Consider the following 24,343-nt stretch of genomic DNA (forward strand, 5'->3'; position numbering starts at 1 on the left):
CTTATGGAATAAACTTTTTCTTCTTTTAAGTGCTTTGGAATGACTTGCATTTTTGTACTGGAGAAAACACCACTCAACTGCTTTTTGTTAAAAGAGTATTACAGCTTAACCAATTTCACACTTGCTTAAAAGACAATTTCCCTGTAAAGGGAAAATGTGAAAACAAGTTGCTGGTGAGACTGAATAAAAGAGGGACAAACATGGTAATCTGAAATTCAGCATAGCTTACTGTTCATATTGATTCATAGATATACTGGGAAAATTCTTTGCATTAGTTTGGAATGCTACCTAGCTCACACAGTCAGCTTTGTAATTGGAGATAAATAGTTAAAACTAACACTGTCACCCAGAATTACTTTCCTTTCTGATTAATTTGAAAAACCATACTTCTCTGTTTAGACTGAATATATTTTAAAAAAAACCCCAAACCAAACCACAACAATAACCAACCTCCCAAGTGGTAGCTAACGTATCAGACCAAGACAGTTTTACCCAGCTTTTATCCAGATTGTCCAGACTTGCTACAACTGGCCTGGAAGCCAAACAGCTAAATCTGGCCAAGTAACTTCTGTCAGTAAGGTAAGCTGATATTTAGGAAATTGATCTGTGAAGTCATGAATCCGGTTTAATATTTGAAACACCAGGTTACTTGACGTAAATTTCATTTTCAATACAGCCCACCTACTTTTACTCATCTCCTCTTCAAAGCACCACAGCAAACAAGATTAATGCAAGCTTTGGCAAATGAAGGACATTTCAAACTTAGCTACCAAGCCAGGACAACATATCCTGGAAGTGTCTCAAAGTGTTGAGGACAAGAAGGAAGAAGAAGGGGTAAGAAAAGAGAAGGAGGCAGGAAGATATAACTAAACAATTGGTCATCTGAGAAGCCTGACTGAAGAGTATCAAGAATATTCTCACCTGTCATTGCAAAGATGAGAACCTAAAGAAGAAACGGACAGCCTCAAGATCTTAAGAGACACTGCTTCATAACATGACAAGTGACCACTGAGACCTGTCACAACCAGATTAGCAGATCTCAAGTTTCATGGTAGGTGGTCAGCATGCTAAAGAACCTCCAGCTAGGCAGTACCACCATCCAATCTCCACATGGGGGGATACTGAAGACTGCTGACCCATTATGACAGAACCCAGCTGGAATTCTCCCAGATAAACAGGAACTTTGCAGAAATACCATGTACTCATTAGTAACAGAAAATTTGATGAGAGAATTATAAAAGCACTGGCAGAAACTATGACAGTCATATGAAGACCACTATGATCCACATTCAGATTATTAAGAATAAACTGAATCAAATAAAATCTCATTTTTAAGATATGAAGTTTAGTAGCAGTTAGTCAAAATAATCAGCAGATTGGCAAATTCTCAGAATACACCATCTAACAAAAAGTATTTGGTGTGTTGGTGACCTGTTACTACGATCTTTTAAAAGCAGCAAACACACTGTATAAAGCAAGAAGAGAAGTTTGCACTATAACATACCGGCACTAATTTCAGCATTAAATAGTACTATTTTTATCTCATATATATAGATCAGCCACTTCCAAGCCATTACATGAACTATATTAAGCATTTACACCCACCAAACCCTTCAAAAATATTTGTTAGAACGACACATTTCCTTGTCTGGATGTCTCTAGACTATACGGCACTGCCATTATACAAAGAAAATTAAATTCATTCTGCTTTGCTTAATGAAACAGTGTTGTGCTCTGCTTACAACCATAAAAAGAAAGAATTTTACCCCCAGCCCTGGGCCTCATTAAGTTATTTATCTCCCTAGTTGGGACATGCTTGTTAATCAAGCCAAGTACTGTATTCAGAGCACAGCCGCGAGTTTTGTTCCTCTGTGAGACTGAAATGGGCATTTTATTTTAGCAGCAGCTTACACAATCAAGAATCCTCCAAAAGTGGAATAATCTTGATCTGTACAATAAAAATAAATATTATATCTGTGATTTAAACTCTGGAAAATGTATAGCCACAAGTAACATTCAGATAATTTTCAATCTTTATCAGAACCCTTACAAGAATGTTGCTGTAGCAACCCACCCACCAGAGGATGCTTTACTGAACAATTTTCTTTGCTAAAACTAGCCCTACAACAACAAAGCAATGCTAAAATATGTTTTATATTAAAAGGCACCATTATTTACTGTTAATAGGAGTTACACATGTATGGTCCACACCTACATGTTTCTTCAGCTCTGAAGAACAGATTCCTACCCTGAACACACCTGAATAAGGGTAAGCTTACTTAAATTTATGTAAGGACATGCCTGGGACTGTCATTTTCATTCCCTGCCACACCCAAGGGACTAAGAGGCTGGAAAAGTGACAGACAGTGGTCACATAGGTAAGCTGCACCTCTCAAACTACTCCAGTAAGTAGCAAAACCTTTATTTCAGTGACTTTCTTTGAGCACATCCACACAGGAGAAAAGTCCAAACAACAAGCTTGATACAATCATATTATCTGGAGATGAGCCTTAGGGAGCTGCACACAAAGACTGGTGGAAGGAGCTCCCTCCATGAAATAAACTCCACAGTGCAGAGGTAGCAAAGCAATGACCGAGCTCCACGCACCCAGGCAGGTAGCACTTCTCAGTGAGATCCCTCTGCCACTTGCTGTTCACATGGAGCATTCCCACAGAGGCAGGGCTTCCCTTGACACAACAACGCCCTTCATTCCTCCAGTACCTGTCAACAACTGATACAAAAGAGCAACTGCTTTCAGAGGAACCATCAATGGTCTGATGCAAGAAAACAGGTCAAGCTTTTTTCAAAGCTGGTAAAGAATGGCTACAGCTCTGCTATCACCAACAGAAGTTTCAAAGGAAAGTGAGGGTTCCAGTCAAGAAAGAGGGTAACTGAAGAAAATCAGTGAAGCAAGTCTCCCATATGAACCACACACATGATTTAAAAACATTTTTCTTGGCTTAAGATTCTCTCCTGTAAAGGCAACAGGCATGTTCTAATAACCAGAGCCACTCAACAAATCGTATCATTAGATGGATCATAAAGAAATTAAAATGAATTGGAGATCCTGAGTTTGGTACCATCATACAGAGAAAGATGCAGAGAGATGCCATACACCCTAATGAACCCGGCAACATAACCACTTGATTCAGATCAAGTTCCACTGACTACTCTGGACTGGTTTAGAATTGGATGCTTAGGATTAACGGGACTGAAAGGATGAAGACATATACCATAATTTGATCCAGAATAAGGCGTCCCTCAGGATTTTATCTTGGGACCAGTGCTTTCCAGTATCTTCATCAGTGACCCAGACACTGAGATCAAGTGCACCCTCCGTAAGTTCGCAGACGATACAAAGCTGAACGGTGTAGTTAACACAACAGAAGGAAAGGATACTATCCAGAGGGACTTGGACAAGCTTGAGAACTTGTCTACAAGAACATCATGAAGTTCAACAAGTCCAAGTGCAAGGTGCTGCACCTGGATCAGGGTAACCCCAGATGTGAGAACAAACTGGGAGAACTCACTGAGAGCAGCACTGAGGAAAAGACTTGGTTGTTCTCATGGATAAAAAGCCGAACATAAGACAGTAAGGTGTGCTCACAGCCCAGAGAGCTGTCTGCATCATGGGCTGCATCAAAAGATGGGTGGCCAGCCGGTCAAGGGAAGGGATTCTCCCCCTCTACTCTGTCTTCATGAGACCCAAGCTGGAGTTCTGCATCCAGCTCTGGAGTCCTCAGCACAAGAGAGACATGGACCTGTTTGAGCAGGTCCAGAGGAGGCCACATAGATGATCAGAGGAATGGAGCACCACTGCTACAAATAAAGGCTGAGAGGTTGATCAGCATAGAGAAAAAAAGACTTTGGAGAGACCTCACAGTGGCCTTCCCAGTATCTTTAGGGGCCTCATTAAAAGGAGGGGGTGGGAAATTTCATATGGGCAGATAGTGACAGGACAAGGGGCAATGGTTTTAACTGAAAGTAGGCAAGTTTAGATTAGATGTTAGAAAGAAATTCTTTACTCAGAAGGTGGTGACGAGAGATGTCTCATCCCAAGTACTGCTCAAGGGTGGGCTGGATGGATCGTGGGCAGCCTGATCTAGTGAATGGCATTCCTGTCCATAGCCTGAAACTAGATGATCTTTAAGGTCCCTTCCAAACCAAACCATTCTATGACTTATTCAATGACTTATGTACAATCAGGTTCCTCAGGTGTCATGAACCTGATTTTCACTTAAGAACGATTTTGATCTCCCCATACCTGTCTTATGGTGAGACAATACATGAAAATGATCTGTGGTATCTTCTTCCTCCCTACAAGATTATAACCTAGAAAAATTAAAAAGCAGGGGAAGAGATATAACCATGACTTCTTTCAGTATTTGAATATCTGAAGTTTGTCTATTTAAGCCTGCAAGTTTACTAGACTATTAAGGAAAAATCTCAAACAATTATTCTTGCCAAAGTTAGTTCAAAAACATTTAACTGCCAAAACCTTTTGTTTCCCTTTTCCAAAAAGTACACAAAAAAGTGTTTCTTGTCAAAATCATACATCATTTTTCAGACACTTTGAAAAGCAGACAATTCTCTTAATTTAGCTTGTAACAACAGAGATCCACACATCACAATGAATTAAGTCAATGGTCAGTCCACAACCTGAAAGACAGGGACCGACACTTTTTGAAGGAATAAATCACTTTGCCATGGCAATACTATTATCTGACAATAAGACATGGGGACCGAGATATGATTTAAACAGATGTTTTTTGTGAACAGTTGTCTTCTACATTAGATCATGTTAGAAACTCAGATCTAGTGCCAGACATTGCCTTTTAAAAACATACAACAAAAGTGAAAGGAAGCATTTTGTACTACCACCTACTGTTTCTCCCACATATGTACTGCTCAAGTACTACTCATCATCTATAAGACGTTTTATTTTTCCAGGCAAACTGAGGAAAAACAAGGCAGTATGTATTTCCCTCAGGTTATGAAATATATTGTCTGTGGTCAGCTAAAGAACAGCACAAAAAGAGAATGGTAATTCTAATATTGACCTTTAAAAGCTCCACGTTACTATCTGCCTGCAATTATTTCAACTCTTGCTTCCTCAAATTTCTTGTGTAATACTTCAGATGAGCAAGAACTACCTTTCAAATACACACAGTTGTATTTTAAGAGTGTAATGCACAATAATAGTCTCACTCCTGCTTGTCAATGCCCAAGTTACTAACACATGCAATGATGAGCCATGAGAAGTAGGCAAAGCCAGACACTGCAGCAGTAAGGGTATGAAAATACTGATCATGTCTATTGAAAGTCTTCCTGGGCTATCTGACTGCTGCTGAATGTGAAGCACACTGACAATGCAGTCAGGCTGACCCGTGAAGAAAACAGAACAGATGCCTCCTGGTTTTGTATTACCAGCACAATCCTCTCTTTGTATTACAAAACTGAAGTGTAGCCCTGAAGGTAAGCTATAAGACTCTAACCATTTAAACTTAAACTGAAATTAAAATGGAAATGTATCCCAATATCCTGTACCCTACACAATTACTCGTTTCTGAACTGCCATCTTTCTGCTTTTGACACTTTAAAAGTAATTTTACTGAAGCTTAGACAAGTGAGATTTACTATATCTCTCATAAAAAATGTTTTCCCCGTCATGATTCTGGACTCTGTTTTTGTCGCCTTTTGCACTGATCTCCACACCTTGCAGATAATCACTGAATGAAGACATGGACTTAGAAGTCTGACTAGTAGGCCCAGATAATTTCTCTCTGCTGTATTCCTTCTCCAACAAAGGAGCTGTCTACTATTCAATTACCAAAATAACCATATTTGTAAGGTTTAAGACACCCCACCCCCATACTAATTCCAAGGGTCTATAATCCTAAATCAGTTTTCACTTCCAAAACTGGAACTGCTTCTCCCTGAAATAGTATTTCCCATGCATACACTTCACACTGTTGACCTTTTAGGTATGGTAGTCACAAGCTACAACTAACTGCTTACATTTAAGTATTACTCAAAAGAAAACAGAACAAGATTTGAAACTGCTGGTTAAGCTTTCCTTTACCAGGGGAGTTAAGAGCACCATGAAATATTCAGCAAAGTTCTTGCAGTATTCATGGTTCCACAAGGACTGCTGTTCAGTACTGGAACATGCACACAGACACCACTCTCTGCTTGAACTTGAGAAATCTCCACCAGTTACATCTTGCCAGTAGGTAAGCTCGCTGACAACTCCTGCATCTGGGACCAGTATCTTAGGGAAAATATTGAGGAATCGCGTATGTGCAGCACTCCATCGCAGAAGCACGCACAGCAACTGTGCACAAGCACAGTTCCCAGATGGTATCACACTAAGGGTGTGCACACATCCTGATCCTAGGGAAACCAAGTATTTTGAGATCTCTCTAAAATTTTGGCAGCTAGGCCTTCAGATACAGAAACTTCTAAAAACATTTCATATATAGGTTTATGCAGCTGCTTTGAGATATCTGAGATGAACATGTTTCTTTAAAAAATGAATACACTGGTGCTTTTTAATATCAATTAATTCACTGCTGAAATACTTACATGAGATACATATGAACAAAAAGGTTTTTTTAAAAAGTCTGTGAATTATATTCTAACTGCAATGTAAAAATAAAGCTGTTATAAATAAATTTATTGTACATGCAAAAATTCCTCAGATCAAGAACAGAACAATAGAGTGAGAAATAAAACACCTTTATAAAAAGGAGTCAAAAAGTGCTGAATGGCCACTCAGACACTGCTTTCCAGGAATAAAGACAACAGAATGAAATGCCCTCTAGTATTTTTAGGATAGCCAGGAAGAAATCTCTCCAATTGCATGCAGAGGTGACAAGCCCTTGAATGGCAACAGAGCATGGGTACTGGAGAGAGAGCAAGTGCTAGAAATTGCAGGTCAGCTTAGTTCCTGCAAAGAGCCGGAATCGTAAGAGATGAAACACAAGGAATATGATGACTTGATGCGGATTCTCAATCAAGTAGCTGGGTATAGTCACGATGTTGATGCTATCTTCTGATTCAACAATAGCAGAATAAAAAGTGTTGGTTTGTTTGGTGTTTTTTCTGGGAAACACACCTATTATGCTGTTTCTGGCTGGGGCTAAACATCCATCTCATTCAAGACAAGTTCATTTTTGAAAGCTGTATTTTTCAGAGTAAAACTGTGAGCCTGAAGCATAATCTCACTAACTACTACAGCCATTAGAGAACTGAGTATGTGATAAAGGTAGCATTGTTCAAATTCCTGGAAAGCTGATAATAGTCTACTTTCAAGGTCAATTTATGTTAGTTTAGAAACTAAGCTGGGCCTCTGGCCTTGAGGTTTTTGTGCAATTCCAGCCCTGTGCCAATATCATTACCGAATCAAACGAAAAGTCACTAACTGAACTGGTAAAATAGAAATAAACCTGCAAGTAAGTGAACAGATCACTCCCACATAGAACAGTAGTCCTGGTTTGCAATTGTAAAATCATCCCTGCCCCAACAACTCGATGCAAAAGAACTCAATTAGAATATGACTAGGAGGATAGCACACATGACCAATGCACTGGGCAGTCATGTCCTCACAGCATCTAAAAAGGAGTTGGTTCAGGAAGCATTTCCAGACCACCAGAACTTAAGTAAACACAGCAACGTTGCCTGTGATACCTCTATCCTGTAAGGAAAATGAAGAGAGTGGTTCAGAATACCTTAATAGCAAGTGTTCTTTTTACCTAAGTATTTGAAATACTAAAAATATATTAGAAATCCAAATTTAGACATATCTGCAGTCAAAAAGCTTTCATACCAATGCATTAGTACCACATGATATCTTTGTGAAGTCCCTCAGCAAAGTTACATCCTAAAGGGACACAAAAAAAAAAAAATCTTTACAGTGTTAAACTACAATTATTCTCAGCCTTGACGATCTACAGCTTCTAGAGACGAAAACTATCTTTTACTTTTGTGATTTCTCTCCTTGCTTTCTCTCCTCCTTGTTGTTCAGTGTTTTACCAGAAGATGGAGAACAAGCCTTTCATCACATAAAAAGCCAACTGCAGCAACTTTTTTTTTTAAAAACTCTGAGGTTAAGGTTCCCATGAAAGGTTCCCACCTTAATTTGAGGAAACTAGAGGCAGCTAAGGAATTGCTCGGACGCAACCAGCATTTATGTTCACTTTGTACAAGGACAAACTACCCAACTAAGATGTCAAACGAACAGAATATTCAAGTAAAAACTTGAACAGTTCTTGAACTAGTTCTGCATGTCAAAAACTCCTTACTTCTACTATGTCTAATTTAAACCAAATCTACCTCAGATTGCCCATGAGACTTTACCACTTAAGGCATTAGAAACAAATACTGTAACAGAGGATTTTTAAAGCATTTAAGAGTAAACAGAACCTTTTTCAATAGAAACCTCATCTCTTGCCCATTTAAAAAAGTACAGGGGAAAAGGAGGGAAGGAAAAAATATGAGTATCTACTGCTTTCACTGAGGTAAGACAACCTTCTGATCAAGACATTCTCCCACATCACCACGATCATAATTCATCTTTATTTTCCTTTCACCTTTGTCCCCAACAGAAAAACTCAAACACAAATGACCTGTTTCCATTTTGTTTTTCAACTGGGATACCCTACAGGCAATTTTACAGATTTTTAGGTTAGGACAAAACTTACACAGAAAAACACAGATATTTCGAACTTGTCCACAAGGATCAGACAGAACAGCACCCATCTGAAATACTGCTGTTATCACAGATTTGCCATAATAAAATCAACAAAATCAGTTTTTATTTATTTAGAACTGTACACAGAGAGGTAATTTTACATCAAAACAACACAGCACTGTACTTCTAAATAATTTCCAAAGCAGTTTAATGATGCAAATTAAAACTGGCACTACTTAGCTGATTCAGTATTTGTTCACCAAGGCTTAGCACTGTTACCTTGATTTTGTAGCTACACAAGCGCTGCAAGAATATTAGCTCTTACATGTTTGTAATTACAATACAAAACAATCCAAACAGCAAAACTCCAGCAGGTGCATAGTATCAGACTGCATATACAAAACTGTGGATGATAATCTAATGCAATTGTATTTTCTACAGGACAAGTACTATTTAAATTATGGTTATGATCAAAGAACATCAATCTCAATTTTCACTTTTAAAACCTATCAAGATTTTAAGTTGTTGATATCCTATTTTTACTTGAATGTGTCTTCTGAATTGTTTCACAATAAAGTTGTTAAGCAAAGTATAGCTCTAGAAAGCCAAGAAGCCCTTGGCTGAAGAATCAGATGATGATGCTGGAATTCTAATGGAGATATTGACTTGTGCCCAGAAGAGAGGACTCAAGCCAGACTCTTAATTCCATCAATTAGTACAAGATTGTATTTAAGCAATTGTTTTCATTCTCAATTTCTGCAGGCATGGTGCAGAGCTATCCAATTTTTTTTCCCCATTACTACTCCTCCACTGACAGGCTGCAGTTTCAGTCTTTGCTGTTTTTTTCCTCTCCCTTCACACAGAAAACTCCAGTTGCTTTCACACTTTGCAAAGCCATCCTAACATCACTGGCTTCTCTACCCTGCAGCTGAAAGTAAGGGAAAGTCATGTCAAGATCAGCAAGCACTGAATCAGTGAGTCAAGAGACTCATTCAGAGATGAAGTTCAAAACCAGAATTCGAATTTGCCAGTTAGGTTCTGGTCTACAAAAAGCTCACGATGACTATACCACGCCAGTGCAACAGGGAGTGGGTAACACAGCAAAAAAGGAGGTTCTGAGAACCCAAGTCTCTAGAGAACCCATCACAGGTGGTCATACTTCAGACTGGCATTTAGCTGGTTCCATTAACTGGATACCCATTAGCAGCTGAAATAGACTGTCTGCAACAGCTTCTGGAGCACAGCTTCTGGTTTACATCCAAAAGACATTAAAATTTCTACAATGTAAAAAGAAGTGTGGTAACAGGGATGATCAGATCACTTTCAAAGCAAACCCATGTCTGACCCAGAGTATTAGCATATAGGAACTCACTCTTTTAGTTCACATGTATCTTCAAAAACTCTTCTTTCAAACACTGTCTCATTCATCTACTGAAAAGAAAATTCCAGAACACTAAAGCAAGTTTTGGTAGACTGTATGAGCAGGTATGTTTTCATACTCCTGTCTGTATTACAGTGTTTCTCCTTCCACGGGCAAAAAAAGCCCACCCATGTTCTGCTCACCCATGTATTTGAAGTACCACCTACAAGGTAGCACTGATTTTTATTACTGGTACCTTCAGTACCCAGATACACAGGTATGCCCTCCATGATATACACAACCATCACTTAATAAGAACTGATGTTTTTTGGTGTTATCTAAACAAAAAAACCCATGAGCTCAAATACCTTCAAGTACTAGTTTCCTGAAGAGTTTTAAAGGAAATCCATAAAAATGCTGCAAAAGTCTCTCCACCTACAAGCCTTTTTTTAATAAACATTCTCCCCTCACCATCCTCTTAATATTTTTTATTCTCAGAACAACCACGTAAATCTAAAATATTGCTTATCAGACCAGAATACAAGGAAATAACTGATCTATAACTGCACTTTTTTTTTTTTTTTTTTTGGTGGCAAAACTGGAAAAATTAACCATACACATCTAGGTTTTATGCTCAAGCTCCACCAGAAAAGGAAAAGGAGCTGCATAGAAACAGCAAAAATCAAGATATGCAGTAAGTCATGCCTCTGTTCATATTTAAGGAAAGCTATCCTCCCTGGAGACTTTGTAGAGACAACAGTTAAGTTCAGAACACACAGAGAGAAAAGGTAATTGTTAAAGAACTGATACTACTTGCTGACTAATTTTGATTTGTTAGAAAGAATGAGAATACTTTTGCAATCCAGTAAACATAACCAACTACCCTGCAATGAATGATTCATCTTCTCAGTCTGTTCAACCACTACACATTCATACATATATTCAGTAGCTTATATCCTAACTACATATTATGTAGTTTATTATGCAAAATAAGTTGAATATCATTCCACAAAAATTAGAAAATATTAAACTTGATCAAAGACAGAAAGTTAGTAAGAATTACCATTACTTTTTAACTCTTGCCTAAAAAGATTCTCCTCAAATAACCACATCTATTCAGATCTCTGTTGTGGATTTTTTTTTTAATAAAACTCATTGCAGCTCCAGTTATCATTAATATGCAATTACTAAACAGATTTCAATGATTCTGAAAATTCAAGAGGGCACTGAGTATTTGAACTCCCCCCTCCTCTCCCTACATATATTTACACCACCTAAGGCATTAATGACCTTGATGACTTCTTACAACTACTTGCTGTGACTCTCATGGTTGTACATCTCTAGCAGAATTAAGACTAATTGTGGGAAGAATCCATGTGATAATCTTAAGGGTGAGTTTCTTTATCAACTTTTTGAGGATTTTTTAAACTACTGTTACAATTCAATTTTTAAGAAAATTAGCACCCTGACTCTTTGGCACGCAAACATAAAAAGTTAACCATGCCTCTAATCTAACTATTTCTACTTCACTAGGCAGATAAAGTAACAACAACTACATCTCAAGTTTGTTCTCTAATGCATATAACTGAGTAGCAGGGAAGTACAACTGCCCACAATTTACAGATACGAAACCAAGAGACATAACTATGCTGTTGGAAAATGTATTTCTATTTTTAAGGCAAAGTCTATGTTGGAGGAAGGTTTGAAAAAAAGCACCTCAGCAGATACAGAAGCAGAAATAGAAGAATAGCTTGTGGGGCTCCACTACAACTCTCATAGTAATTATGTCATCTACCATCACCAGAAAGTTTTTTAAAAAAACCCACAGGAAGAGGAGACTACTGAAAGTTAATTACCAAACACAGAATCTTCTCTTAATTGATAGAGAGATGTTTCTCTCCCCAAATGTAAGTTAAAAGGCACAAGCAATTTGCATGTTTTTCATCTGGGCATGCTGAACGTACTGAAGAGCTCAGTTTGCTAATTATTAAACTGAAAGAGGCAAAACAAAAGAGAAATTACCTTGGCGCTATTCGTCCCATTATTTTTTAGGCACTATTTTGCTTAGAATTCAAAATCCAGCTAGTTTTAGAAAAAGACCTAGAAAAACCTAGAAAATTAATGGAGAGCGTCTGGTTACATCCATGAACTATTTCAGAACAAATAAGTTACTTAAAACACCAGTAAATAACTTCATTAAGTCTCATGCTTTGTCACATACAGTAATAGAAATTACCTTTCTTTAGGATTGCCTTTAATCTTTCAACATTTTGCATTTAACAGGCTCTTTCTGATCAGGTCATTAGTATCTAATTTCTCTCTTGCATCCTAATATAAGAAGTGAACTTGCTATAGTTCTAGGCTACATTTCTCTCTATTCAGATTTTCAATAATGTCTCAATTCAATGTTGTCATCCCAACATTCATATTTTCATCTGTTTAGTTAAAAACAGCATTCAGCAGTTGGCTATTAAACAACCATTTCATGAATGTGGCGGGATGTTCATTACAGTAAACTTTCATCCACTGCCAGGAAATCTAATTTACCTATTCTTTTAATTATCAGACTGGCACATGGGCAGATTAAAAATAGGAAGATAGCCAGAAATAACTATGTCTAATCTGGAAATGTGTACATTTCCTGCAGCATTGGTGACTTGAACCTGCTCTCTCATCAAGTGAAATGAGACATTACAGTATTTCTGTAGTTCAACTGCATTACATTTTTGTATTAGCTGTCTTTATCAGGTGAATGTAACTTCTCCCACTGTAACTTCAAAGCTTTTTAATTCTGATGATAACTTAATTGATAATCTTCATCCTCAGTAGAAAGGTTACTCAATTGCCATTTTAAGCTTGTCTACTCAGTGCAGTCAAATTGGCATCCCAAAGGATGCCTTCCCTCTGATCGGTATTTCCGGTAAAAACAAGGCAACATCTACCACACTGTGTCTAATAACCACTGGTGTCCTTTTACCACTGTCAAAGTAATGCCACTGTGTCCACATGTGGGAAAGGAGAGGAGCCGAGGCCATACCTTCTCCTGAATATGTTGGCAAACCTGAGCAGAACTCTTGAGTTCCTACGATCACACTGACATGGTGACCAAGTCTGGCTGGGTACCCAAAAGCAGGTTCAGTTGCTACACAAGTTTCAACGAAAACATTATGCAAGTTCCCAGTCTGTAGAATGGGAATAATGAAGTTTTACCATCTTCACTATTACAGATTCATAAACAGAAGTTACCTTTTATCCCTGCAAGTCTCTTCATAAGAGCAACCCTCCAATGATTAAAGAAAAAATGAAGTTCAGATTGTGTCTTTTGTGATTCTGAACATTAATCTCTTCTTGTACCCATCCTTGCTTGCGTTCATTGTGTTATAAAACAGTGTATTATCACAGGCTTCTGAAACAAGCACTCTAAGACAGGACTACAGCATTGGTGGATAGGGGCAGAGCAACCTGGACTTACGTAGTGTTTGACAAGATCCTGCACTGACATGCTTGTCTCCAAATTGGAGAGGCATGGATTTGAAGGACGGACCACGCTGTGGATAAAGAACGGGCTGGATGGCTGCATGCAAAGAGTTGTGGTCGACAGCTCATTGTCCACAATGACCAGTGGTGCCCCTCAGCGGTCAGTACCGGGGCTGCTTCAACATCTCTGCTGGTGACATGGAGAGTGGGACCAAGCGCACCCTCAGCAAATTTGCTGACCACACCAAGCTGTGTGGTGCAGTCAACATGCTGGAGGGAAGGGACGCCACCCAAATGGACCCTGACAGGCTGGAGATGTGGACTGTGCAAACCTCACGGAGTTCAACAAAGAGGTGCAAGGTTCCACACCTGGGTCGGGGCAATCCCACACACACCTACAGGCTGGGCAGAGAAGTGACTGCGAGCAGCCCTGCAGAGAAAGACTTGGGAGTGAGGGTTGAAATAAAACTCAACATGAGCCGGCAGTGTGTGCTCGCAGCCCAGAAAGCCAGATGGAATCCTGGGCTGCATCAAAAGAAGCATGGCCAGCAGGTCGACGGAGGTGATTCTTCCCCTTTACTCTCTTCTTGTGGGACCCCATCTACAGTGCTTCATCCAGTTCTGGGTTCTCTGCAAGTTCAGAGCACAGCCATGAAGACAAGAGGACTGGAGCACGTTCTCTATGATGACAGGCTGAGAAAGTTGGGGCTGTTCAGCCTGGAGAAGACAAGGTTGTGTGGAGACCTCACAGCAAACTCCCAGTATCTGAAGGGGGCCTACAGGGAAGCCAGAGAGACTCATCATCAGGAACAGTTGTGATAGCACAAGGAGTAATGGGTACAAGTTGAAAGAGGGGAAGTTTAGGTTAAATATTAGGAAGAAATTCTTTACTGTGAGGGTGATGAGACACTGGAACAGGTTGCCCAGGCAGGACACCCCAAACCTGGCAGTGTTCAAAGCCAATTTGAATAAGGCCGTGAGCAACCTGGTATAGTAGGAGGTGTCCCTGTCCACAGCAAGGAGGCTTAGGACTAGATAATCTTTAAGTTTCATTCCAACCCCTTAACATTCTATGATTCTATGAATCACAATACTGAGGAACTCCTTATTCATTATTTGATTTAATGCCTGATCACTGAAAATACTTTACCAATACACCAAAACAATATTTGGTCTGTTAGATACACGAATACCAAACAGGATTTGTCTATGCAACAGAACCCATTCTCTCAATCATTCTGAAAAACAGAAGAGAAATCCTTCTAAATTCTGTGTTTTTTGATATACAGGACACTGAAAATGCTACACCATACTCACTACCAGGTCAAACGAAATCTGTTCTATTCACCCCAAAAGACAGCAGAGAGTTACAAAATAAAGACTGGTCTTTATCCTAAAGAATTTTACTTCATGGAGTTCAGGTTCTCAAAGCAACAAATGCACGCATCCAGCAGTTAGGAGAGAATGAACACTAGGAGTCAGTGTTTGAAGATGGATGGAGCTTTGGTAGTTGTCCACGGTACATGAGTTCCTATAAGGACAAAGAACTGTATGACTAGGTCAGAATGAGTAGCAATCAAGTGAGAGCTACATTAGTTAGCACAGGATTTTCCTGTTTCTCTTATGAAACATCAATTTACTTTACCTTCATACAGGAAATCATAAAGCTAGAAATACTGTATGCCAGAAGACTGTATAACAGTTACAGGGAGAAGACATTTGATCAAACTATTTTTACCAAAAAAAGGCACATGTTTTTGCAAGTTTAGTCCAACTTCCTACTGGATCAGGTCTATTGTCAGAGAACAATTTTATAAAGCTCCACTGTCTTTTTGATGTTACATATACCTTCTTTCTGAAAGTCTTTGTTCTGTCAAGTACTAGGTGTTATTAGATTAACTCTTCACAAATGAAAGCAGTGCAGTTCATCCTTAGAGATGAAAGATCTGAGAAATAATACCATGGAGTTGTCTTTAACACATATTTGAAAAGATAAACAGAAAAAAATATTTCATACCTCAAAAAAAAAGACTTGCATACTCCCTAAAACACGAGACATTAAGTTCTTAACCTATGCAAAAGCACAGACCTAATAAAATGGGAAATGCTATCTCAAAAGATAGTTTCAAGCCATACTGTTTACCTGTTAAACTTAAATTTGCAAACTGTTGTACACCATCATTGTAAAGAATCTGGTGGCCTAAGAACGTCATGCTAGTTTCCTTCATGAAAACTATGTAACTATACACACTATATTACAACTGCCCATGGAGGCCTTTAAAAAACACTAATGAAAAATTTTTGATAGGTATAAATCAATGCCTGGAGCACTATTTCTTGAAGATATGCTCCCAACATACGTGAATTTTAAATAGCTTCTTTGCCTTGTATGTCAGTTTAGGTAATGTACCACACAGAAGAAACAACAGGCTGATGTCTTGTAACTGTTCTAGTTTGATCCGTAACTTAAAGAAGTCTTATGTGGAAACAACGTACAACAAAGTATGTCTGCAATAAGCCTAGAGTACAAGAAAATGATGATATTTAAATGGCAGAGTAAATGGAAAAGGCTCAATGAAACTCCCTAATTCTTAAGTCATGATGGAAGCAAAGATCCCCCAGAAGAGCACTTTTTCTTTTTTTTGCTTCCTTCCCTCAAGACCTGCGGTTTATGAAGCATTCCTTCTCTATCAAAATAATAATTTTAAAAAATTTAAAATATATAGAAAATGGACTGAACATTTAGATAGATATCTAAGGTCATTATTATGAAAGTGAGACATACAATGTAGATATTTTGATAGAATGAGATGCCTTACTGGACGTTAATGTTAACATACATACACTCCTTGTACAGCCCTGCACAATGCTTTCTATAGTCAATATGCCATGTTTTTTAAACAGTGACTCTTCAATAATTGCAGTTTTAGAAAGCAACCTGAACTTTATTTATATACAGTGTTCAAAAGTGGGGAATAAAGTTTGGATTTGTGGGAAAAGGTAAAGGCAGGAACGTATGTGTCAGTACAGAAAGTACCCAATACATTTAGTTATGCCAGCATAGATGTGCAGCTACTGCTTACAGCCAACTACTGCAAGTAAACAGGAATCTACAGGGAGGTCTTTAGAGGGTTTTTTAAAGGGATGAAGGACTATGTAAAGCAGAATGCCTCTTAATCTTTGAATGGGCAACAAGACTCAAGGATATTATGCAGAACTGTATCCACATGTCATAACCTGTAAGTATTAACTTTTCACTAGAAGTGTTTCTTAGAGAAATGGTGGTTTGCTGGTAGAAGGGCTTTTCTCCCTAAGTTCGGTAAAAGCGTCAAGTAACTTTAACTCAGCAAAACGTGCATCAGGGTAACTATGAAACTAAGTATCTATTTGCTGAACTCACATGGAAAGATGAGGTTTTGTCAACATGCCGAAGTTTTGTTAATTTTTATCCCTCCATCTACATTTTTATCTTCTTAACTACCTTAATTTCTTATGCTTCAGAAAACTATCACTCTTCTCTTGAATATTTGTACTTGAAAAGAGAAATGTTTTAACTTAATACTTAGATAGACTGTCACCTCCTTACCAAATTCTTAGTAGATTGCTACCTGCCCGGCAGATAAGGACTTCAAAAATCCCATACATTCCAAGGATATAGCAACAAAGCAAAAGGAAAGGGCAAAATAAGAAAAATTTAACATCAAGAAGTGCAAAAACTGTTCTCAAAAGGAAAAAGCAGAAAAGAACTGAAAATAGCACTGAAAATATAAGAGGTGCTTCCAACAGAAAGGGAATATGCTACTTTTCATATCTACATGGGATATAATAAATCACAGTAGTCTTAAGCTCCAACAAGATATTAAGTTATACTGCAAGGGTGGGGGGAAGAAGTTATTGAAGGCAAAGAACATGGAACTGAAATGTATTATGCAGGGACTTCTTTTGCATCTTTTTTAATGGGTATTTTTAAGGACAGATTAAACAAACATTCGTAGCTATGGCTTACCAATAATCAGTGTTGGTCTGGAACCCTGGTCTACCTGGCTTATTTCAATACAGGAAATTTATTAATAAAACCCTATAGTACAGATCTCAGAAGTTCTAACAAAGACCAGCTCCAATCTAGCATAATGCTGGGCTTGATGCTATTATTGAGGACAAGGATTAGAACATTTATGCTCATTGATTAGATTTACCCAAAACAGGGATGGTGTTTTCTTTGAAATGTTTTTCATACACATTTTATCCGGATATGTACACATCCACTGTTTCATTTGAAAGCAAGACAATTTCCCTAACTCCATATAGTTTAGCTTAAAAAAACCCAAAACGAAACAGGGGGTTTCGCTTCTATCCCCCTCCCCAGTCAAAGGGATAAAGTTTGACATGGCAGGTCTTACAGTGATGAAGTAGCACAAAAATGCCTGAGGCAGCTGAAAGTCTGCATGACTTGACGCAGTGGTGACAGGTGTTTCTCTTCATGCCATGCACTTGGGAATCTGTGAGGTGAACTCTATTTTAGCAGATTCCTTGCGATTTCTGGCAGCTGTACATCTCCCTGAACAGCAGAACATCTGGAGGTCACCGATATGAAAGCAAAATTAGAAGTATTAGAAGTTATGATGGGAATCTTGCACTCATGGTAATGTATTTCGAAAGAAGTAGGAACTGTGAGACCAGAAGCAACACAGAATGGTAGAGGCAAATGTGTAAAGACAGAAACAGCTAACAGAAACTTTTAAGTGTTACCTCAGTGTAAAAATCACTCACTGGACTCAAGAGAAAACACCTTTTACTTGAAGTAGAAGCCATGGAATTCACGCATACTCAAAAGAAGAGACAAAGTCTTTGTTAGACAGGGAATAATTGAACTGAAAGCTCAAAAAGTATCCACCTTACCAACAGTTACATTCCACCAGTTTGTGCCTATATTATGTAACATCGCTGTTGAGCCAAACAAAATCTAAGGTGGACATCTACCTGTACACTCAGCAAGGAGTTTGATGAAAGTTGTCTGGAGTAAGAAATCAGATGTGATATTAAGAAAAAGAGGAAACATCTTCTACTTGTATTAAAAGGACACCTGATGTTTCCCTGGTGGTGTTTCTCATCATCAGTGAACGCTAATCTTATGGTCACACCACAACTGCAGGTGTTCAACAAAATAGCAAAAAAACATCCTTCAAAGGTTATTGAGGTCTTTATAAACAGAATTACTCCTGGTAAGGGATCATACTCTAACTCCTGCAGGAAAAAATAAAGCAGCCTACTGAAACACTTCCTTGTCATTAGATTAAGACAGACTCTGTGTTTGGATAAATCCAGAAAATATAAGTAAAAGGTTTAAGAAAGGCTTTATTTCAAATTTTATGGATCGAACTGAAGATCATTTCTGTAATCTTGGGTCTGAAGAGGAAGTTGAGACTAAAAGTGAAGAAGGCAATGACAGCTGAAGAGGATGACAGCACCAGAAAGTTGTCAAGTCTGTAAGATATAAAAACTGAATGCCAATTATAGTAAGATTAACAGGGGAATTTATAAGAGAAAACATAAGACTAACCTCCAATAGAAACAAGTAACTAGCGAAAACTTGTTCTACACAGTGCTTAAAAATATGTAATAATAATAATAATAATAATAGAGGTTTTTATGTAGAGATATGCAGGCCTGCTTTTACGAGGGACCTCTTAGATTATGTATCCCCCAATTATTATCAAGATCTACTCTAGCATGACAGCACACCCCAAAAAAATAGGGTAGGACCTTAAAGTCCTAATATTTCACTAGAACCTCAACACACAGCAAAAACCAGCTGAAAACAGTAGGAACAAACTATGCAACCAGAGCAGTTAAAAACAAGGTTTCTTTGAAAGAAATTTTGGGGTTTCTTTTGAAACGCCCCAAAATTTTCATTACCCACCCCCCCCACCAAATTTTTCTATCATCATTATACCTTTTCTGCTAATATTAAGAAGAATCTAGGTTACTGCTGGGTAAACTGCCTACATTAGAAGGATATTAATGTGTCTACTAACAGCCAAGCGCACTTCTAACACATTTTAACACAATCTTTCTCCTAACAGGCAGGCATGACAAGACAACCAAGAAATGAACAAAAAGCGCAGGCAAAGTTATTGAGGAAAGGCTACACAACAATCCACATAGTATCTTATGCTTATAATATAGGCCACTTTATGTTGACAACTTGTACATTAGTAGAACAAACCTAACCACCTCACAGTTTTGGAGAATTTGTACCACAAACTACAGCAGGAGAGAAAAAAACCCAACCCTTAGAAGCAGATTCAGGAAAGAGATGAAGTGTCAAAATAACAAAGGAGGGAAGACTAAAAGATAAAACACGTCAACTACAGAAAAACAGTCAGAAGAGGTAGAAGCACCACAAAGATTTCACAACTAGCAAGTGACAAAAGAAAATTTGTTACAAGCCTGCAATCTGGTGTAGGAAAAAAAAAAAAAGGGGTATACTGGGTAATGACAACTGGAAGGGTACACAGCCCATAGTGAGGAGCTCTGATATAACCACCAGCAGCACATTCACCTAGCCTTCAAGCAAAAAAAACCAAACATACATTTTGGTCTTCTACAAATGAATATAAACAACTCGTCACCTTTAAGAGCCAAGTTGGAAAGTAGTCTAATCAGCCACCACATGGTGACAACAACAGCAATCTTCTTTGGACCATTCTGAATTCTTGCAATATTTACACTTGCAATTTTTAGTCACTACAAGCTGAAGATAACTTGCTTTGTCTGCCACAGCCTGTACACATATAGTTTGTGAAAACACAACCATTTGTCAAGGATTTGCTCATTATCAAATTGCAATGGAAGAGCACAAATCACAATTAAAATATCATTTTACATATATCCATTTGGATGGGAATTCCACTGGTTAACAATAAAAATAATGCTCTCTATTGCATGCTGACAATGGAGAACTGAACTACAATCACACAGATCTGGTACAGGATTAAGGTCCAGTCTATAATCCCCTTAAAATTTAAGAATAATTGCACCATTTCACAGAGCGATCAGCAGCAACACACAAACGTATTTATAGCTAATGAAATGCCACATATAAAATAGATCAAAGTAAGCTTTATTCTTACAAGAGAAGAAAACAGTTCTATAACATTCTCTGTCTATCCTGTTTTTCTGTGTTTTTAATAGTTGTTCTACACTGTTGGATTATAAACAATAACATATTTCAAACTGAGGTATTTCCAAACCAGATAAAGGACTTGGCTGTACAGCTCCCACTTCATTTAATAAGCACAGAATACTTAAATCCCTTATTTGCCTTTGAACCTAAGGATCTTTCCATGGTTTACTGCACATTCTTTAGCTTATTTCTTGAACACTGTTACCCACTTCATTAAAAAAGATAAAAGTTTACTTATGGCCACAACCTAGGTGGTTGCTGGGCTTCAGAGTGACTACTTGGCAAAACAAAACAAGGACACCAGACCTTCCAAGATCTGTGCAGTTATTACATGTGTAGAAACTAAGCATGAAGAAAAAAAAAAAGCAGGCAAAATCATACTGAGAGAAATACTAAAATATTTCTTCATAACTGAGCTTCTAGACCCAAGATATAAATAAGTGACATATATTCAATTTGTATATATAATATAATAATAATAACAACTCTGAGTTTTGTGTATTTGACCAATCATTTTTTCATGCATATATTTTCAAGGACTTTATTCTAGAAATCATGGCCAATACCTTTAAACTGTTATTTAAAAGAGATTTACTGTTATTTAAAAGAGATTTCTGAGATGGCCTTTATATTACATGGTTTTTCTACAACCTGTGTCATGCAGTCTAAACTAACTAGCTCAGTCTACTCTCTGAATCATTAACACTGTTTCTTGTTAGCCCAAATGAAGGATTAAAACTGTAGAAGAGGCTGGATAAGTATTCTGGAAGCACAGGTGAACAGATTTTAAAGAATACCTGCTGAACCAGTACAAAAATACTTGCCTAACAACACTTATTAATACATTAAGCATCTGTTTAGACCCCTGTCCAAAATTTGAAAAGCAGGATCTTTCAACATTGAATGGCATGTCTCAACTCTCAGTTTTACACATCAGCCTTCAGCCTGCAAAAACAGATACGGCTGTACTATAAATCTTGGTATGAAAGGAACAGTAACTCATTTCAAACCAGCACGGCTTCTAAGTCAGTTTCTACACAACTGATTTGTTCAGTGAGGCTTGTTTTTAAAAGGTGCATGGTTAAGAAAACTAGTACACTTGGGCCTTACAACAGACTTTTGTAACAGTCATTAAAGTAATAAGAAGAATATTCATACTTGTTAAACTTTAAATCAATCAATCTACTCTTGAAGCCACTCAATAAGAACACGCAACCATAATTTCAGTGATAAATCTGCTTTAGACATCAGTAATCTACTCTGTACATGTCAAGGATGGTGCCTTCATTCCCACCTACCCAACACTACTTCAGTTCAATGAACAGCTCATTCACAAGTCGAGCCAGAGCCAGGAAAGGCAGATTTACACCTCTCAGAGTATGAAGTTAGGAAAGCAGGCACAAAGGCAAAATAGACCGAGAACACACTGATCTGAACCAACATAAACCAATCTTTCTGTACATCTACATGGACATTCTAACCAGGAACATTATGATCAATTTGGACCAGAGAAAAAAGAACTTGACATATGAATCCTGTATATACAAAATAAAATAAAAACACACTTAAAATACTTAGTAGCAAATCTTCCTGGTTAGTAGAAAGTAGAGCCCAGTTTCATCCAGAAGGGACAGATGTGAAATTAGCATGCTACAGTGGCTACCAAGAATCAACTCTTTAAGAAACCAGATACAAAATCACAAATAAAACACATTTCAAACCAACCATGTGAATTCACTCTTACCCAATGCACCTTTTAACAATTTGCCTGATGGTCCATGAATGGGTGACAGTAATGTGTAAACAAACACTATCACTTTTATCAGACAGACTATTAAACACAATAAAGCTACAGAAGTAGTGGTTTCTGTGGCCTAGAATATTTGAGAATTTGTTTTATACATTGGGACACAACTAATGCCATCCAAGAAAGGATACCCAAGAGAAATCAGGGCCATGTATAGACACGGACATGACTAAAATGGAGCAATCTGCTTTTTTAGCAGTCTGTGGAGCTAGCACCATAAAGTTTGTTTAGGAAGGGATACTCAGCAGGGTCACCAGCTCAGAAGAAACACCTGCAAACAAACCCCGCGTTAGGGCCAGCCCAAGCTCCGGGAAGCAGGCCTTTTCCCGACGGCACAGTAATTACACACAATGGTGCTTCAAACAGTGCCGGCTCGGGAGCCCACTCCCGAGGTGGGATTGCACTCCCTTGACAGGGCGAGAAAACGGGGAGCAGCACCACTGACCTACAGACCTGTCACCACCAGCGGCGACTTTGTATAGTCCACCACCACCTTCACCACCTTCTCCTTCCCAGGATGGCAGAAACTCCGCTATCCCTCCAGGGTACGAGATAGGGAAGGGAGCGGGGGGAGGAAGGGGGCATAGAGCAGGAGCCCCGCGTCGAGGGAGCAGAGACGGACTTCCAGCTCCTGCCCGGCCCCTCGGCGGAGCAGCGGAGCCCCCACCTCCCGGACCACCGCCTCCCTCCCTTCGCCCCCAGGGGAGGAGGGGTGTCAGAGGGATGGGGACGGGGGGGCCCCCGGTCCGCCACCGCCAGGAACAAAGGGCCCTTCGATAAGCCGAGCCGCAGAGCACAACAAAGGGGCCTGGAGACCGCGAGAACCGAGGCGGGGGGAGGCGAAGCGGGGGATGGGGATTACGGGCCGGGCCGGAGCGGCAGCGGGGGCCGCTCCACCTCAGCCCACAGCGAGCGGCGGCGGCGTCGATTGCCCAGCCCGGTCCCGAGCACCGAGTCCCCGCTCCCCCCTCCCGGGCCAGCCGCCGCATCGGGCCGCCGGCTGCGGGTTCCCCGCGGCGGGGGCGGCGCTGGTCCCGCCCGGCCCCCGCGCTCCGGCCCGGCCGAGCTCACACACACACACACACACCCCGCGGGGGAGGGGAGGGAGCGGGCGGGGGCAGGGCACGGGAGGAAGGGAAGGGAAAAGGGAAGAGGCGGCCTGACCTGGCAGAGCTGCTTGCAGTACTCGGTGGCCGCCTGCACGGCCGGCTCGCGGCTCTCCCGCAGCCCCGTCTCCAGCTCCAGCAGCCGCTCCCGTAGGCGCCGCAGCTCCAGGAGGTCGCCGCCCGGGCCGCCGCTCTCCCGCTCGGCCTCCTCGTCCGCCATCTTCGCACCCCGCTCCGTCGCGTACGCAGCCCCCCCGCCCCCCTTTCCTCCCTCCCTGCCTCCCTCGGCTCCCCCCGCTCCGCTCCCGGGTCACGTGATTACACAATGCCACGTTCCAGGGACGGGGGGTCACGTGCGGAGGAGATGGAGACGCGCGGGAGCGCGCGGCGCGCGCGCGCGCGCACCGCCCGCCGTCCCCCCGCGGCGCAAAGGACTGGGGCCGGGGAGGGGGCGGGGCCCCCGCGCCTCACGTGACGCGACGCCACGCGCGCCGGGGCGCGCCCCCGCGCGGCCACGTGACGGGGCCCTCCCCCGCCCGCGCGGCGACGCGTTTTGGCGGCAAAACGGCCGCAAATGGCGGCGGCCTCGGGGGGCAGTGAGGACGGGCTGGGCTGGTCAGTTTTTGCCGCTGTCCCTCGAGTTCAGAATCACGGAGTCAGTTGGGTTGGGAAAGACCTTTCAGATCATCGAGTCCAACCTATGACCGAACACCAC

General features: G+C 40.1%; 1 protein-coding gene across 1 annotated transcript in view; it reads right to left on the reverse strand.

Annotated features, from left to right (window-relative positions):
* Positions 1-23,884, reverse strand: part of ZNF292 (zinc finger protein 292) — a 53,271-nt gene extending 29,387 nt beyond the window's left edge. The window contains exon 1 of the mRNA XM_039568262.1: positions 23,687-23,884. Coding sequence (XP_039424196.1) covers positions 23,687-23,848 — 162 coding nt within the window. The 5' untranslated portion in view covers positions 23,849-23,884. The remainder of the gene's footprint in view (positions 1-23,686) is intronic.
* Positions 23,885-24,343: the final 459 nt, after the last annotated feature.

This window comes from Corvus cornix, chromosome 3 (assembly GCF_000738735.6).
Source record: "Corvus cornix cornix isolate S_Up_H32 chromosome 3, ASM73873v5, whole genome shotgun sequence".
Lineage (NCBI taxonomy): Eukaryota > Metazoa > Chordata > Aves > Passeriformes > Corvidae > Corvus > Corvus cornix.